The sequence below is a fragment of the Nerophis lumbriciformis genome, linkage group LG13 (assembly GCF_033978685.3).
Source record: "Nerophis lumbriciformis linkage group LG13, RoL_Nlum_v2.1, whole genome shotgun sequence".
Taxonomy (NCBI): Eukaryota; Metazoa; Chordata; class Actinopteri; order Syngnathiformes; family Syngnathidae; genus Nerophis; species Nerophis lumbriciformis.
This window is the reverse complement of record NC_084560.2, coordinates 2095001-2112500: the sequence shown is the minus strand read 5'-3', so window position 1 is coordinate 2112500 and position 17500 is coordinate 2095001. Positions and strand designations below refer to the sequence as shown.

At 40.4% G+C, this 17500-nt stretch overlaps 1 protein-coding gene across 5 annotated transcripts in view; it reads right to left on the bottom strand.

The window, feature by feature from the left end:
• gtdc1 (glycosyltransferase-like domain containing 1) overlaps positions 1–17500 on the bottom strand; it is a 95229-nt gene that overhangs the window by 54934 nt on the left and 22795 nt on the right. For all 5 annotated transcript variants that reach the window (XR_009816517.2, XM_061971806.1, XM_072914415.1 and 2 more), the window contains 2 exons: positions 3085–3168; positions 2940–3026 (listed from right to left, as the gene is read on the bottom strand). Coding sequence is in view for 4 of the 5 variants with exons in the window: in XM_061971806.1 (XP_061827790.1) it covers positions 2940–3026; positions 3085–3168 (171 nt within the window). In the remaining variant the exon portion in view is untranslated. The remainder of the gene's footprint in view (positions 1–2939; positions 3027–3084; positions 3169–17500) is intronic.

Sequence of the window (17500 nt, the reverse complement as noted above, 5' to 3'; positions counted from 1 at the left end):
CAAGGACCCTGCCCAGAGTATAGAGCTGGTCCACAGTTCCACGACCAGGACGAAAACCACACTGTTCCTCCTGAATCCGAGGTCCGACTATCCGGCGTAGCCTCCTCTCCAGTACACCTGAATAGACCTTACCGGGAAGGCTGAGGGGTGTGATCCCAACATAGTTGGAACACACCCTCCTGGTTCCCCTTCTTTTTTCTTTTTCTTTTAAATTAGTTTATTAATCAATCCAACAGAACAATACACAACAATACCACAACAGTGCAATCCAATTCCAAAACCAAACCCGACCAAGCAACATTCAGAATAGCAATAAAGTTAAAGTAGCAATGATTGTCACACACACACTACGTGTGGTGAAATGTGTCCTCTGCATTTGACCCATCACCCTTGTTCACCCCCTGGGAGGTGAGGGGAGCAGTGGGCAGCAGCAGTGGCCGCGCCCGGGAATCATTTTGGTGATTTAACCCCCAATTCCAACCCTTGATACTGAGTGCCAAGCAGGGAGGTAATGGCTCCCATTTTTATAGTCTTTGGTATGACTCGGCCGGGGTTTGAAATCACAACCTACCCATCTCAGGGCGGACACTCTAACCACTGGGCCACTGAGTAGGTCAAAAACATAAACAGAGCAATTGAGAGGAGACACAAACACGACACGGAACAATCACCACCCCGGTCTGCCAATCCAGAGGTTCCCGCCCCCGATGTCCACGCGATGCTGCAGAGTCTTGTCAACCAAGACTCTGCAGCATCCAGAGCCTTAAGGAACTCTGGGGGGGTTCTCATCCACCGAGGAGCTTTTTAACTACCTCAGCAACCTCAGCCCCAGAAATAGGAGAGCCCACCACAGATTCCCCAGGCACTGCTTCCTCATAGGAAGACGTGTTGGTGGGATTAAGGAGGTCTTTGAAGTATTCCCTCCACCGATCCACAACATCCGCAGTCGAGGTCAGCAGAACACCATCCTCACCATACACGGTGTTGACGGTGCATTGCTTCACCCTTCCTGAGGCAGCGGATAATGGTTCAGAATCGCTTCGAAGCCGTCCGGAAGTTGTTTTCCATGGCTTCCCCGAACTCCTCCCATGTCCGAGTTTTTGCCTCTGCGACCGCTGAAGCCGCACACCGCTTGGCCTGTCGGTACCTGTCCGCTGCCTCCGGAGTCCTATGAGCCAAAAGAACCCGATAGGACTCCTTCTTCAGCTTGACGGCATCCCTCACCGCCGGTGTCCACCAACGGGTTCTAGGATTACCGCCACGACAGGCACCAACTACCTTGCGGCCACAGCTCCAATCAGCCGCCTCGACAATAGAGGCGCGGAACATGGTCCACTCGGACTCAATGTCCAGCACCTCCCTCGTGACATGTTCAAAGTTCTTCCGGAGGTGGGAATTGAAACTCTTTCAGACAGGAGACTCTGCCAGACGTTCCCAGCAGACCCTCACAATGCGTTTGGGCCTGCCAGGTCTGTCCGGCATCCTCCCCCACCATCGCAGCCAACTCACCACCAGGTGGTGATCGGTAGAAAGCTCCGCCCCTCTCTTCACCCGAGTGTCCAAAACATGAGGCCGCAAATCCGATGACACAACTACAAAGTCGATCATGGAACTGCGGCCTAGAATGCCCTCATGATTGAACATGGTGTTTGTTATGGACAATCTGTGACGAGCACAAAAGTCCAATAACAAAACACCACTCGGGTTCTGATCCGGGCGGCCATTCTCCTCAATCACGCCTCTCCAGGTTTCACTGTCATTGCCAACATGAGCGTTGAAGTCCCCCAGTAGGACAAGGGAATCACTTTCCAGTACTCCCTCGAGGGAATCCAAAAAGGGTGGGTACTCTGAGCTGCTGTTTGGCGCGTAAGCGCAAACTACAGTCAGGACCCGTCCCCCCACCCGAAGGCGGAGGGAAGTTACCATCTCGTCCACTGGGTTAAAGTCCAACATGCAGGCTCTGAGCCGTGGGGCAACAACAATTGTCACCCCAGCTCGTCGCCTCTCACTGCGTACAACGCCAGTGTGGAAGACAGTCCAGCCCCTCTCGAGAGAACTGGTTGCAGAGCCCTTGCTGTGCGTCGAGGTGAGTCCGACTATATCCAGCCGGAACTTCTCTACCTCGCGCACTAGCTCAGGCTCCTTCCCCCCAAGCGAGTTGATGTTCCACGTCCCAAGAGCTAGCTTATGTAACCGAGGATCAGACCGGCAGGTGCCCTGCCTTCGGCTGCCGCCCAGCTCACATTGCACCCGACCTCTATGGCCCCTCCCATGAGTGGTGAGCCCATTGGAGGGGGGACCCACGTTGTCTCTTCGGGCTGTGCCCGGCCGGGCCTCATGGGGGCAGGCCCGGCTACCAGGCGCTCGCCATCGTGCCCCAACTCCGGGCCTGGCTCCAGAAGGGGGTCCCAGTGACCCGCGTCTGGGCGAGGGAAATCTGGGTCCTTTGTTCGTGTTCTTCATAGAGGTCTTCGAGCTGCTCTTTGTCTGATCCCTCACCTAGGACCTGTTTGCCTTGGGAGACCCTACCAGGGGGCATAGAAACCCCCGGACAACATAGCTCCTAGGATCATTGGGACACGCAAACTCCTCTACAAGGGTAAGGTGGCAGCTCAGAGAGGAGACTGCTGATAATTACATTGTAAAATAATTAAATGAAATAATTAACTAAAACAAATATTTGATTACATCATTAAAAAAAAGGTAAATTGTGGAATAATTAATTAAATATTTGAAAAATGAATATGAAAAATATATTTTCCCATTAAATCATTTATTGACACAAATGTTTAAAGATATAATCATTTATTTTGTCCTGATCTTCATTATGGTGATGATCTATAATAATAATAATATACCATGATATTATCCTAATATTACAGTAATGATAATAATCAATTTTATAGTGAATGTAATCATTCCAATGAATGGGAACTCACCACCTGTGAGGCCAGACGATGTGCAGCGGCCCAACAGGAGAACCTTCTAGGCTCTCTGGACCGCACTGCTGAGGAGGTGGCGCAGCCCTGTCAAGGTCAGATAGAAAGTCAAGATGGAGGACAGATTCCTTTCATGCTTGTGTACCTCTCTGAGGTGTGTGGTGCGGCCGTGTCATGGGCGTGAGGCAGCAGGGGGGCTCCACGGAGGACTTTGTGTCTGGGCAGCAGCCTGGAAGGGGAAAGAAAGCAGCTTTGACCTTGAACCTTTTAGTGTCAGGAAATAACGGCTGTGTAACATGAATTTGCCCTGTTATTCTTATTTAACTATGGAAAGGAATTGTTGTTATGCAGTAATTGTTGAAATATTATTGTTATATCGGTCGATATAGATAATTATTGACATTTCTAATGACGTATGGAAAATAAAGAACAATACTAACTTGAGAAGAACTTTTTTCTGCAGGTTTAGTGCCAGGAAACAACTGTGTAACATGAATTTGCCCTGTTATTCTTATTTAACTATGGAAAGGAATTTTTGTTATGCAGTAATTGTTTAAATATTATTGTTATATCGGTATATATAGATAAATATCGACATTTCTAATGACGTATGGAAAATAAGGAGCAGAACTAACTTGAGAAGAACTGTTTTCTGCAGGTTTAGTGTCAGGAAATAACGGCTGTGTAACATGAATTTGCCCTGTTATTTTTATTTAACTATGGAGATTATTTTTTTTAATGCAGTAATTAATTAAATATTATGGTTATATCGGTCGATATAGATAATTATTGACATTTCTAATGACGTATGGAAAATAAGGAGCAGAACTAACTTGAGAAGAACTGTTTTCTGCAGGTTTAGTGGCAGGAAATAACGGCTGTGTAACATGAATTTGCCCTGTTATTTTTATTTAACTATGGAAAGGATTTTTTTTAATGCAGTAATTATTTGAATATTTTTGGTATATCGGTCGATATAGGTAATTATTGACATTTCCAATGACGTATGGAAAATAAGGAGCAGAACTAACTTGAGAAGAACTGTTTTCTGCAGGTTTAGTGGCAGGAAATAACGGCTGTGTAACATGAATTTGCCCTGTTATTTTTATTTAACTATGGAAAGGAATTTTTGTTATGCAGTAATTGTTTAAATATTATTGTTATATTGGTATATATAGATACATATTGACATTTCTAATGACGTATGGAAAATAAGGAGCAGAACTAACTTGAGAAGAACTGTTTTCTGCAGGTTTAGTGCCAGGAAATAACGGCTGTGTAACATGAATTTGCCCTGTTATTTTTATTTAACTATGGAAAGGAATTTTTGTTATGCAGTAATTGTTTAAATATTATTGTTATATTGGTATATATAGATACATATTGACATTTCTAATGACGTATGGAAAATAAGGAGCAGAACTAACTTGAGAAGAACTGTTTTCTGCAGGTTTAGTGCCAGGAAATAACGGCTGTGTAATATGAATTTGCCCTGTTATTTTTATTTAACTATGGAAAGGATTTTTTTTTTATGCAGTAATTATTTGAATATTTTTGGTATATCGGTCGATATAGATAATTATTGACATTGTTAATGACGTATGGAAAATGAGGAGCAGAACTAACTTGAGAAGAACTGTTTTCTGCAGGTTTAGTGGCAGGAAATAACGGCTGTGTAACATGAATTTGCCCTGTTATTTTTATTTAACTATGGAAAGGAATTGTTTTCATGCAGTATTTATTTAAATATTATTGTTGTATCGGTCGATATAGATAATTATTGACATTTCTAATGACGTATGGAAAATAAGGAGCAGAACTAACTTGAGAGGAACTGTTTTCTGCATGTTTAGTGCCAGAAAATAACGGCTGTGTAACATGAATTTGCCCTGTTATTTTTATTTAACTATGGAAAGGAATTTTTGTTATGCAGTAATTGTTTAAATATTATTGTTATATCGGTATATATAGATAAATATCGACATTTCTAATGACGTATGGAAAATAAGGAGCAGAACTAACTTGAGAAGAACTGTTTTCTGCAGGTTTAGAGGCAGGAAATAACGGCTGTGTAACATGAATTTGCCCTGTTATTCTTATTTAACTATGGAAAGGAATTTTTGTTAAGCAGTAATTATTTAAATACTATTGTTATATCGGTATATACAGATAATTATTGAAATTTTTAATGACATATGGAAAATAAGGAGCAGAACTAACTTGAGAAGAACTGTTTTCTGCAGGTTTAGTGCCAGGAAATAACGGCTGTGTAACATGAATTTGCCCTGTTATTCTTATTTAACTATGGAAAGGAATTGTTTTTATGCAGTAATTATTTAAAAATGATTGTTGTATCGGTCGATATAGATAATTATTGACATTTCTAATGACGTATGGAAAATGAGGAGCAGAACTAACTTGAGAGGAACTGTTTTCTGCAGGTTTAGTGTCAGGAAATAACGGCTGTGTAACATGAATTTGCCCCGTTATTTTTATTTAACTATGGAAAGGAATTTTTGTTATGCAGTAATTATTTAAATACTATTGTTATATCGGTATATACAGATAATTATTGAAATTTTTAATGACATATGGAAAATAAGGAGCAGAACTAACTTGAGATTAACTGTTTTCTGCAGGTTTAGTGCCAGGAAACAACAGCGGCTGTGTAACATGAATTTGCCCTGTTATTCTTATTTAACTATGGAATTTTTTTTTTTAATGCAGTAATTAATTAAATATTATGGTTATATCGGTCGATATAGATAATTATTGACATTTCTAATGACGTATGGAAAATAAGGAGCAGAACTAACTTGAGAAGAACTGTTTTCTGCAGGTTTAGTGGCAGGAAATAACGGCTGTGTAACATGAATTTGCCCTGTTATTTTTATTTAACTATGGAAAGGATTTTTTTTTTATGCAGTAATTATTTGAATATTTTTGGTATATCGTTCGATATAGATAATTATTGACATTGTTAATGATGTATGAAAAATAAGGAGTAGAACTAACTTGAGAAAAACTGTTTTCTGCAGGTTTAGTGCCAGGAAATAACGGCTGTGTAACATGAATTTGCCCTGTTATTTTTATTTAACTATGGAAATAAATTTTTGTTATGCAGTAATTGTTTAAATATTATTGTCATATTGGTATATATAGATAAATATTGACATTTCTAATGACGTATGGAAAATAAGGAGCAGAACTAACTTGAGAAGAACTGTTTTCTGCAGGTTTAGTGGCAGGAAATAACGGCTGTGTAACATGAATTTGCCCTGTTATTTTTATTTAACTATGGAAAGGATTTTTTTTTATGCAGTAATTATTTGAATATTTTTGGTATATCGTTCGATATAGATAATTATTGACATTGTTAATGACGTATGGAAAATGAGGAGCAGAACTAACTTGAGAAGAACTGTTTTCTGCAGGTTTAGTGCCAGGAAATAACGGCTGTGTAACATGAATTTGCCCTGTTATTTTTATTTAACTATGGAAAGGAATTGTTTTTATGCAGTAATTATTTAAAAATTATTGTTGTATCGGTCGATATAGATAATTGTTGACATTTCTAATGACGTATGAAAAATAAGGAGCAGAACTAACTTAAGAAAAACTGTTTTCTGCAGGTTTAGTGCCAGGAAATAACGGCTGTGTAACATGAATTTGCCCTGTTATTTTTATTTAACTATAGAAAGGAATTTTTGTTGTGCAGTAATTATTTAGATATTATTGTTATATCGGTCGATATAGATAATTATTGACATTTCTAATGACATATGGAAAATAAGGAGCAGAACTAACTTGAGAGGAACTGTTTTCTGCAGGTTTAGTGCCAGGAAATAACGGCTGTGTAACATGAATTTGCCCCGTTATTTTTAACTATGGAAAGGAATTTTTTTATGCAGTAATTATTTGAATATTATTGTTATATCGGTCGATATAGGTAATTATTGACATTTCTAATGACGTATGGAAAATAAGGAGCAGAACTAACTTGAGAAGAACTGTTTTCTGCAGGTTTAGTGGCAGGAAATAACGGCTGTGTAACATGAATTTGCCATGTTATTTTTATTTAACTATAGAAAGGATTTTTGTTATGCAGTAATTATTTGAATATTTTTGGTATATCGGTCGATATAGATAATTATTGACATTTCTAATGACGTATGGAAAATGAGGAGCAGAACTAACTTGAGAAGAACTGTTTTCTGCATGTTTAGTGCCAGGAAATAACGGCTGTGTAACATGAATTTGCCCTGTTATTTTTATTTAACTATGGAAAGGATTTTTGTTATGCAGTAATTATTTGAATATTTTTGGTATATCGGTCGATATAGATAATTATTGACATTTCTAATGACGTATGGAAAATGAGGAGCAGAACTAACTTGAGAAGAACTGTTTGCTGCAGGTTTAGTGTCAGAAAATAACGGCTGTGTAACATGAATTTGCCCTGTTATTTTTATTTAACTATGGAGATTTTTTTTTTTAATGCAGTAATTAATTAAATATTATGGTTATATCGGTCGATATAGATAATTATTGACATTTCTAATGACGTATGGAAAATGAGGAGCAGAACTAACTTGAGAAAAACTGTTTTCTGCAGGTTTAGTGGCAGGAAATAACGGCTGTGTAACATGAATTAGCCCCGTTATTTTTATTTAACTATGGAAATAAATTTTTGTTATGCAGTAATTGTTTAAATATTATTGTTATATTGGTATATATAGATAAATATTGACATTTCCAATGACGTATGAAAAATAAGGAGCAGAACTAACTTGAGAGGAACTGCTTTCTGCAGGATTAGTGCCAGGAAATAACGGCTGTGTAACATGAATTTGCCCTGTTATTTTTATTTAACTATGGAGATTATTTTTTTTAATGCAGTAATTAATTAAATATTATGGTTATATCGGTCGATATAGATAATTATTGACATTTCTAATGACGTATGGAAAATAAGGAGCAGAACTAACTTGAGAGGAACTGTTTTCTGCAGGTTTAGTGGCAGGAAATAACGGCTGTGTAACATGAATTTGCCCTGTTATTTGTATTTAACTATGGAAAGGATTTTTTGTTATGCAGTAATTATTTAAATATTATTGTTGTATCAGTATATATAGATAATTATTGACATTTCTAATGACGTATGGAAAATAAGGAGCAGAACTAACTTGAGAAGAACTGTTTTCTGCAGGTTTAGTGGCAGGAAACAACTGTGTAACATGAATTTGCCCTGTTATTTTTATTTAACTATGGAAATAAATGTTTGTTATGCAGTAATTATTTAAATATTATTGTTGTATCGGTATATATAGATAATAATTGACATTGTTAATGACGTATGGAAAAAAAGGAGCAGAACTAACTTGAGAAGAACTGTTTTCTACAGGTTTAGTGTCAGGAAGTTACAGCTGTGCTCTAAAGGGTGAGCGGCTAAGGTGGTGTGGTATTAGCGCTCTTGCCTTGCATCACGTACAGACCACATTGGTCTGACTACGGTCCCTTTTATAAAACATCCAAAAACTGTCCAGGTGACTTTTCCTCTTTGATCCACAATTTCTTCATGTTGACTTTCTGTTCTCACTCCATGCAAAGAATCAAGCAAACTGTCACCTGATTGGCTGTTAGCGTGTCACGCCCACTGACCACTTCCTGCGTTGCTAGGTGTACATATATTTACTATACTACACCATACTGTACTTATAATGTACTATAGTACTGGACTATTGTGTGTGTGTGTGTGGACCATAATGTACTATAGTACTGTACTATAGTGTGTTTGTGTGTGTGTGTTATACTACACCATACTGTACTTATACTGTACTATAGTACTATAGTACTGGACTATTGTGTGTGTGTATATATATATGGACACTGTACTTTTAATGTACTATAGTACAGGATTATAGTGTGTGTGTATGTAAAAACCCTGTTTCCATATGAGTTGGGAAATTGTGTTAGATGTAAATATAAACGGAATACAATGATTTGCATTTTTAAGCCATATTCAGTTGAATATGCTACAAAGACAACATATTTGATGTTCAAACTCATAAACTTTATTTTTTTTGCAAATAATCATTAACTTTAGAATTTGATGGCAGCAACACGTGACAAAGAAGTTGGGAAAGGTGGCAATAAATACTGATAAAGTTGAGGAATGCTCATCAAACACTTATTTGGAACATCCCACAGGTGTGCAGGCTAATTGGGAACAGGTGGGTGCCATGATTGGGTATAAAAACAGCTTCCCAAAAAAATGCTCAGTCTTTCACAAGAAAGGATGGGGCGAGGTACACCCCTTTGTCCACAACTGCGTGAGCAAATAGTCAAACAGTTTCAGAACGACGTTTCTCAAAGTGCAATTTCAACATCTACGGTCCATAATATCATCAAAAGGTTCAGAGAATCTGGAGAAATCACTCCACGTAAGCGGCATGGCCGGAAACCAACATTGTATCAAAAACCGACATCAATCTCTAAAGGATATCACCACATGGGCTCAGGAACACTTCAGAAAACCACTGTCACTAAATACAGTTGGTCGCTACATCTGTAATTGCAAGTTAAAGCTCTACTAACACATTTATCAACAACACCCAGAAACGCCGCCGGCTTCTCCGGGCCCGAGATCATCTAAGATGGACTCATGCAAAGTGGAAAAGTGTTCTGTGGTCTGACGAGTCCACATTTCAAATTGTTTTTGGAAATATTCCACATCGTGTCATCCAGACCAGAGGTGAAGCGAACCATCCAGACTGTTATCGACGCAAAGTTGAAAAACCAGCATCTGTGATGGTATGGGGGTGCATTAGTGCCCAAGACATGGGTAACTTACACATCTGTGAAGGCGCCATTAATGCTGAAAGGTACATACAGGTTTTGGAACAACATATGCTGCCACCTAAGCGCCGTCTTTTTCATGGACGCCCCTGCTTATTTCAGCAAGACAATGCCAAGCCACATTCAGCACGCTACAACAGCGTGGCTTCGTAAAAAAAAAAAGAGTACGGGTACTTTCCTGGCCCGCCTGCAGTCCAGACCTGTCTCCCATCGAAAATGTGTGGCGCATTATGAAGCGTACAATACGACAGCGGAGACCCCGGACTGTTGAACGACTGAAGCTCTACATAAAACAAGAATGGGAAAGAATTCCACTTTCAAAGCTTCAACAATTAGTTTCCTCAGTTCCCAATCGTTTACTGAGTGTTGTTAAAAGGAAAGGCCATGTAACACAGTGGTGAACATGCCCTTTCCCAACTACTTTGGCACGTGTTGCAGCCATGAAATTTTAAGTTAATTATTATTTGCAAAAAAAAAATAAACTTTATGAGTTTGAACATCAAATATGTTGTCTTTGTAGCATATTCAACTGAATATGGCTTGAAAAGGATTTGCAAATCATTGTATTCCGTTTATATTTACATCTAACACAATTTCCCAACTCATATGGAAACAGGGTTTGTATGTAAAGGGAAAGCCATTTATCAACAACACCCAGAAACGCCGCCGGCTTCTCCGGGCCCGAGATCATCTAAGATGGACTCATGCAAAGTGGAAAAGTGTTCTGTGGTCTGACGAGTCCACATTTCAAATTGTTTTTGGAAATATTCGACATCGCGTCATCCGGACCAAAGGGGAAGCGAACCATCCAGACTGTTATCGACGCAAAGTTGAAAAACCAGCATGTGTGATGGTATGGGGGTGCATTAGTGCCCAAGACATGGGTAACTTACACATCTGTGAAGGCACCATTAATGCTGAAAGGTACATACAGGTTTTGGAACAACATATGCTGCCACCTAAGCGCCGTCTTTTTCATGGACGCCCCTGCTTATTTCAGCAAGACAATGCCAAGCCACATTCAGCACGTGTTACAACAGCGTGGCTTCGTAAAAAAAAGAGTGCGGGTACTTTCCTGGCCCGCCTGCAGTCCAGACCTGTCTCCCATCGAAAATGTGTGGTGTATTATGAAGCGTAAAATACGACAGCGGAGACCCCGGACTGTTGAACGACTGAAGCTCTACATAAAACAAGAATGGGAAAGAATTCCACTTTCTAAGCTTCAACAATTAGTTTCCTCAGTTCCCAAACGTTTACTGAGTGTTGTTAAAAGGAAAGGCCATGTAACACAGTGGTGAACATGCCCTTTCCCAACTACTTTGGCACGTGTTGCAGCCATGAAATTCTAAGTTAATTATTATTTGCAAAAAAAAAAAAAAGTTTATGGGTTCGAACATTAAATATGTTGTCTTTGTAGTGCACTCAACTGAATATGGCTTGAAAAGGATTTGCAAATCATTGTATTCCGTTTATATTTACATCTAACACAATTTCCCAACTCATATGGAAACGGGTATTGTATGCAAAGCGAAAGCCAATTATCAACAACACCCAGAAACGCCGCTGGCTTCTCCGGGCCCGAGATCATCTAAGATGGACTCATGCAAAGTGGAAAAGTGTTCTGTGGTCTGACGAGTCCACATTTCAAATTGTTTTTGGAAATATTCGACATCGCGTCATCCGGACCAAAGGGGAAGCGAACCATCCAGACTGTTATCGACGCAAAGTTCAAAAGCCAGCATTTGTGATGGTATGGGGGTGCATTAGTGGCCAAGACATGGGTAACTTACACATCTGTGAAGGCACCATTAATGCTGAAAGGTACATACAGGTTTTGGAACAACATATGTTGCCACCTAAGCGCCGTCTTTTTCATGGACGCCCCTGCTTATTTCAGCAAGACAATGCCAAGCCACATTCAGCACGCTACAACAGCGTGGCTTCGTAAAAAAAAAAAAAAGAGTACGGGTACTTTCCTGGCCCGCCTGCAGTCCAGACCTGTCTCCCATCGAAAATGTGTGGCGCATTATGAAGCGTACAATACGACAGCGGAGACCCCCGGACTGTTGAACGACTGAAGCTCTACATAAAACAAGAATGGGAAAGAATTCCACTTTCAAAGCTTCAACAATTAGTTTCCTCAGTTCCCAATCGTTTATTGAGTGTTGTTAAAAGGAAAGGCCATGTAACACAGTGGTGAACATGCCCTTTCCCAACTACTTTGGCACGTGTTGCAGCCATGAAATTCTAAGTTAATTATTATTTGCAAAGTTTATGAGTTTGAACATCAAATATGTTGTCTTTGTAGCATATTCAACTGAATATGGCTTGAAAAGGAATTGCAAATCATTGTATTCCGTTTATATTTACATCTAACACAATTTCCCAACTCATATGGAAACAGGGTTTGTATGTAAAGGGAAAGCCATTTATCAACAACACCCAGAAACGCCGCCGGCTTCTCCGGGCCCGAGACCATCTAAGATGGACTCATGCAAAGTGGAAAAGTGTTCTGTGGTCTGACGAGTCCACATTTCAAATTGTTTTTGGAAACTGTGGACGTCGTGTCCTCCGGACCAAAGAGGAAAAGAACCATCCGGATTGTTATAGGCGCAAAGTGTAAAAGGCAGCATGTGTGATGGTATGGGGGTGCATTAGTGCCCAAGACATGGGTAACTTACACATCTGTGAAGGCGCCATTAATGCTGAAAGGTACATACAGCTTTTGGAACAACATATGCTGCCACCTAAGCGCCGTCTTTTTCATGGACGCCCCTGCTTATTTCAGCAAGACAATGCCAAGCCACATTCAGCACGCTACAACAGCGTGGCTTCGTAAAAAAAAAAAAAGAGTACGGGTACTTTCCTGGCCCGCCTGCAGTCCAGACCTGTCTCCCATCGAAAATGTGTGGCGCGTTATGAAGCGTAAAATACGACAGCGGAGACCCCCGGACTGTTGAACGACTGAAGCTCTACATAAAACAAGAATGGGAAAGAATTCCACTTTCAAAGCTTCAACAATTAGTTTCCTCAGTTCCCAATCGTTTACTGAGTGTTGTTAAAAGGAAAGGCCATGTAACACAGTGGTGAACATGCCCTTTCCCAACTACTTTGGCACGTGTTGCAGCCATGAAATTCTAAGTTAATTATTATTTGCAAAAAAAAAATAAAGTTTATGAGTTTGAACATCAAATACAGGTAAAAGCCAGTAAATTAGAATATTTTGAAAAACTTGATTTATTTCAGTAATTGCATTCAAAAGGTGTAACTTGTACATTATATTTATTCATTGCACACAGACTGATGCATTCAAATGTTTATTTCATTTAATTTTGATGATTTGAAGTGGCAACAAATGAAAATCCAAAATTCCGTGTGTCACAAAATTAGAATATTACTTAAGGCTAATACAAAAAAGGGATTTTTAGAAATGTTGGCCAACTGAAAAGTATGAAAATGAAAAATATGAGCATGTACAATACTCAATACTTGGTTGGAGCTCCTTTTGCCTCAATTACTGCGTTAATGCGGCGTGGCATGGAGTCGATGAGTTTCTGGCACTGCTCAGGTGTTATGAGAGCCCAGGTTGCTCTGATAGTGGCCTTCAACTCTTCTGCGTTTTTGGGTCTGGCATTCTGCATCTTCCTTTTCACAATACCCCACAGATTTTCTATGGGGCTAAGGTCAGGGGAGTTGGCGGGCCAATTTAGAACAGAAATACCATGGTCCGTAAACCAGGCACGGGTAGATTTTGCGCTGTGTGCAGGCGCCAAGTCCTGTTGGAACTTGAAATCTCCATCTCCATAGAGCAGGTCAGCAGCAGGAAGCATGAAGTGCTCTAAAACTTGCTGGTAGACGGCTGCGTTGACCCTGGATCTCAGGAAACAGAGTGGACCGACACCAGCAGATGACATGGCACCCCAAACCATCACTGATGGTGGAAACTTTACACTAGACTTCAGGCAACGTGGATCCTGTGCCTCTCCTGTCTTCCTCCAGACTCTGGGACCTCGATTTCCAAAGGAAATGCAAAATTTGCATGGTTGGGTGATGGTTTTGGGGTGCCATGTCATCTGCTGGTGTCGGTCCACTCTGTTTCCTGAGATCCAGGGTCAACGCAGCCGTCTACCAGCAAGTTTTAGAGCACTTCATGCTTCCTGCTGCTGACCTGCTCTATGGAGATGGAGATTTCAAGTTCCAACAGGACTTGGCGCCTGCACACAGCGCAAAATCTACCCGTGCCTGGTTTACGGACCATGGTATTTCTGTTCTAAATTGGCCCGCCAACTCCCCTGACCTTAGCCCCATAGAAAATCTGTGGGGTATTGTGAAAAGGAAGATGCAGAATGCCAGACCCAAAAACGCAGAAGAGTTGAAGGCCACTATCAGAGCAACCTGGGCTCTCATAACACCTGAGCAGTGCCAGAAACTCATCGACTCCATGCCACGCCGCATTAACGCAGTAATTGAGGCAAAAGGAGCTCCAACCAAGTATTGAGTATTGTACATGCTCATATTTTTCATTTTCAGTTGGCCAACATTTCTAAAAATCCCTTTTTTGTATTAGCCTTAAGTAATATTCTAATTTTGTGACACACGGAATTTTGAATTTTCATTTGTTGCCACTTCAAATCATCAAAATTAAATGAAATAAACATTTGAATGCATCAGTCTGTGTGCAATGAATAAATATAATGTACAAGTTACACCTTTTGAATGCAATTACTGAAATAAATCAAGTTTTTCAAAATATTCGAATTTCCTGGCTTTTACCTGTATGTTGTCTTTGTAGCATATTCAACTGAATATGGGTTGAAAAGGATTTGCAAATCATTGTATTCCGTTTATATTTACATCTAACACAATTTCCCAACTCATATGGAAACAGGGTTTGTATATAGACTATACTACACAATACTGTACTTGTAATGTACTATAGTACATGTGTGTATATATGGACTGTACTACACTATACTGTACTTATAATGTACTATAGTACTGGACTATATAGTGTGTGTGTCACACCGCGGTGAGGGATGTCTTGTCTTGGTTTTTTTGGGTCTTGTGAATTTCATGTTTTAGTTTGAAAAATAACTCCTCTGGTTTCAGGTCACTTGCCCTTCCTTATGTGTCATCAGTCTGACGTCATCCCTGGTTGTTTCCACCTGTCCCCCATTACCCCCATGTGTTTTATGAGCCCTTTGTTCTGTGCCAGAATGTCTTGTGCATCTCCAGCGTCATTCCCAAGCCTCAATTTCCAAGTGGCTATTTTGAGTTTTCCTTTTCTCCTCTTAAGCAGATTGAATTTTTGTTTGTAAAGTTTTCAAATCACAGTTGTGAGTTCAGTTTACTTTTACCGTCTCTTCTTTTCCTCATTTTTGAGTGATCTTTTGTTCATTATTTCTGTAGATAAGAATCAGCGTAGAAGCTTTAAAGCCCATTGTTTTTCCCTCCTTTTGTTGTTTAAATTTCATAGTTATATTCCTTGTTGTAACGACGTGGTCGCATAATGATGCGGGTGTGGTTCTCCCAAGGATGCAGACACTACACTTAATAAAAATGTCCTGATAATGTTTTATCTTGGAATAAAAGTCATTTGGAGGTGGCTGACTGAATGAAGCAGAAGATGGAAAAAAAAATTCTTGCTCAATGACGTCATCGGGAGTGGGCGGAGTTACCTCTTTGGGGGGCGCCAATGAAATGACGTCATTGTTGGAAATGTCCATGTGACTGACAGCCCAATCGGAGAAATGTTTGGCGAAGTGGTCGATTGGGTTGCCAAACGTCTGAGGAGGGGAAGTTTGAGCTGCATGTAGCTTGCTTCGGTCCGGGGGAGGAGTTTGCAGGAGCGGCGCGTCTTGACAGCGAGGGGAAGACCTTCTGGCCGGCTTCCGTCTTCACTGACGCGTCCCGTACTGCGGGGGTGTGGCGATGTCCTCGGGCCAAACGGAGTGGATTGGGACCAGCTTTCCGTTGGGACCCCATATCAGGTCCTGGCGCTCCGAGGGGGAATAGCGAAGAGTTTCCGCTTCCATTGCTCGCAACACCTCCCACGTACCTTCGTCAAACTCCTCAATGGCTGCTGCGGGAGAATTGTTATTTGCTGGCTTCCTACTGTAACGACGTGGTCGCATAATGATGCGGGTGTGGTTCTCCCAAGGATGCAGACGGCTTCGGACACAGCTTGCAGGTAGGAAAATGATTTATTTTAAATATAAATCATACGGTGGATAAACAAAAAGACATGCACGTAGCACAAAAGGCAAGAAACAAAAGGACTAGCGTGGGAGCTAGCAGGCAAAATGGCATAGCGTGAAAACTAGCAGCTAAGGAACATGAAATAATCGTCGTCATCAGTTGTATGGGAACAAACTAGGAAGCCAGACCGAGTGAGGCCAGGGCAAAGACTAAATAGCCCTCTGATTAGTGCCCGGGCAACAGGTGCGCGTCCCGAACACTAACCAGAGGCAGGTGCATGTAATCGGTTGACATGGCAACTGAAAACAAACAAAATCAAGGTGCTGAAAACACGTGACTAAAACATAAACAAACTATGATCCGGGCAGCGGATCGTAACACTTGTTAGAGATAGATATTTCTGTATCCTCCTTTTGGAGTGATTTTCGGTTTGTTCACATTTTGTGAAACCTTTTCGCCTAGTTGAAGTTTATAGCCGTTGTTGAATTGCCCTGACTCAAGCGGTGAAAAGTGAATTTTTCAAAATAAAAGCCTGCCTGATTATTCCCCACCTCTGCATCTGAGTCCTATTTTTGACTGAGTCCTGACAGTGTGTGTATGTGTATATATGTATATAGACTATACCAGTGGTCCCCAACTACCGGTCTGTGGATCGATTGGCCGCACAAGAAAAAAATAAAAAATAAAAAATAAAATAAAAAATAAATAAAAATTATTTAATTTTATTTTTTATTAAATCAACATAAAAAACACAAGATACACTTACAATTAGTGCACCAACCCAAAAAACCTCCCTCCCCCATTTACACTCATTCACACAAAAGGGTTGTTTCTTTCAGTTATTAATATTTCTGGTTCCTACATTATATATCAATACAGTCTGCAGGGATACAGTCCGTAAGCACACATGATTGTATTTCTTTATGACAAAAAAATAAAAATAAATAAATAAAAATACCATACCATACCGTTGACCGGTCCGCAGCTACAAAAAGGTTGGGGACCACTGGACTATACTACACAATATTGTACTTGTAATGTACTATAGTAGTATAGTATTGGGTTGTTTCTTTCAGTTATTAATATTTCTGGTTCCTACATTATAAATGATAAATGGGTTGTACTTGTATAGCGCTTTTCTACCTTCAAGGTACTCAAAGCGCTTTGACACTACTTCCACATTCACACACACATTCACACACTGATGGAGGGAGCTGCCATGCAAGGCGCTAACCAGCACCCATCAGGAGCAAGGGTGAAGTGTCTTGCTCAGGACACAACGGACATGACGAGGTTGGTACTAGGTGGGGATTGAACCAGGGACCCTCGGGTTGCGCACGGCCACTCTTCCACTGCGCCACGCCGTCCCTAAAACTAAAGTCGTTCTCTGAAACAGGAATAAAGTTCCCTCTGTGTTTCCACCAAAAACCACCCGGGTAGATTTAGTCTTTGGAGTAGATTTTCAAGGTAAAACATTTTTTTCAAGGTAAAAAATCATTTTCAAG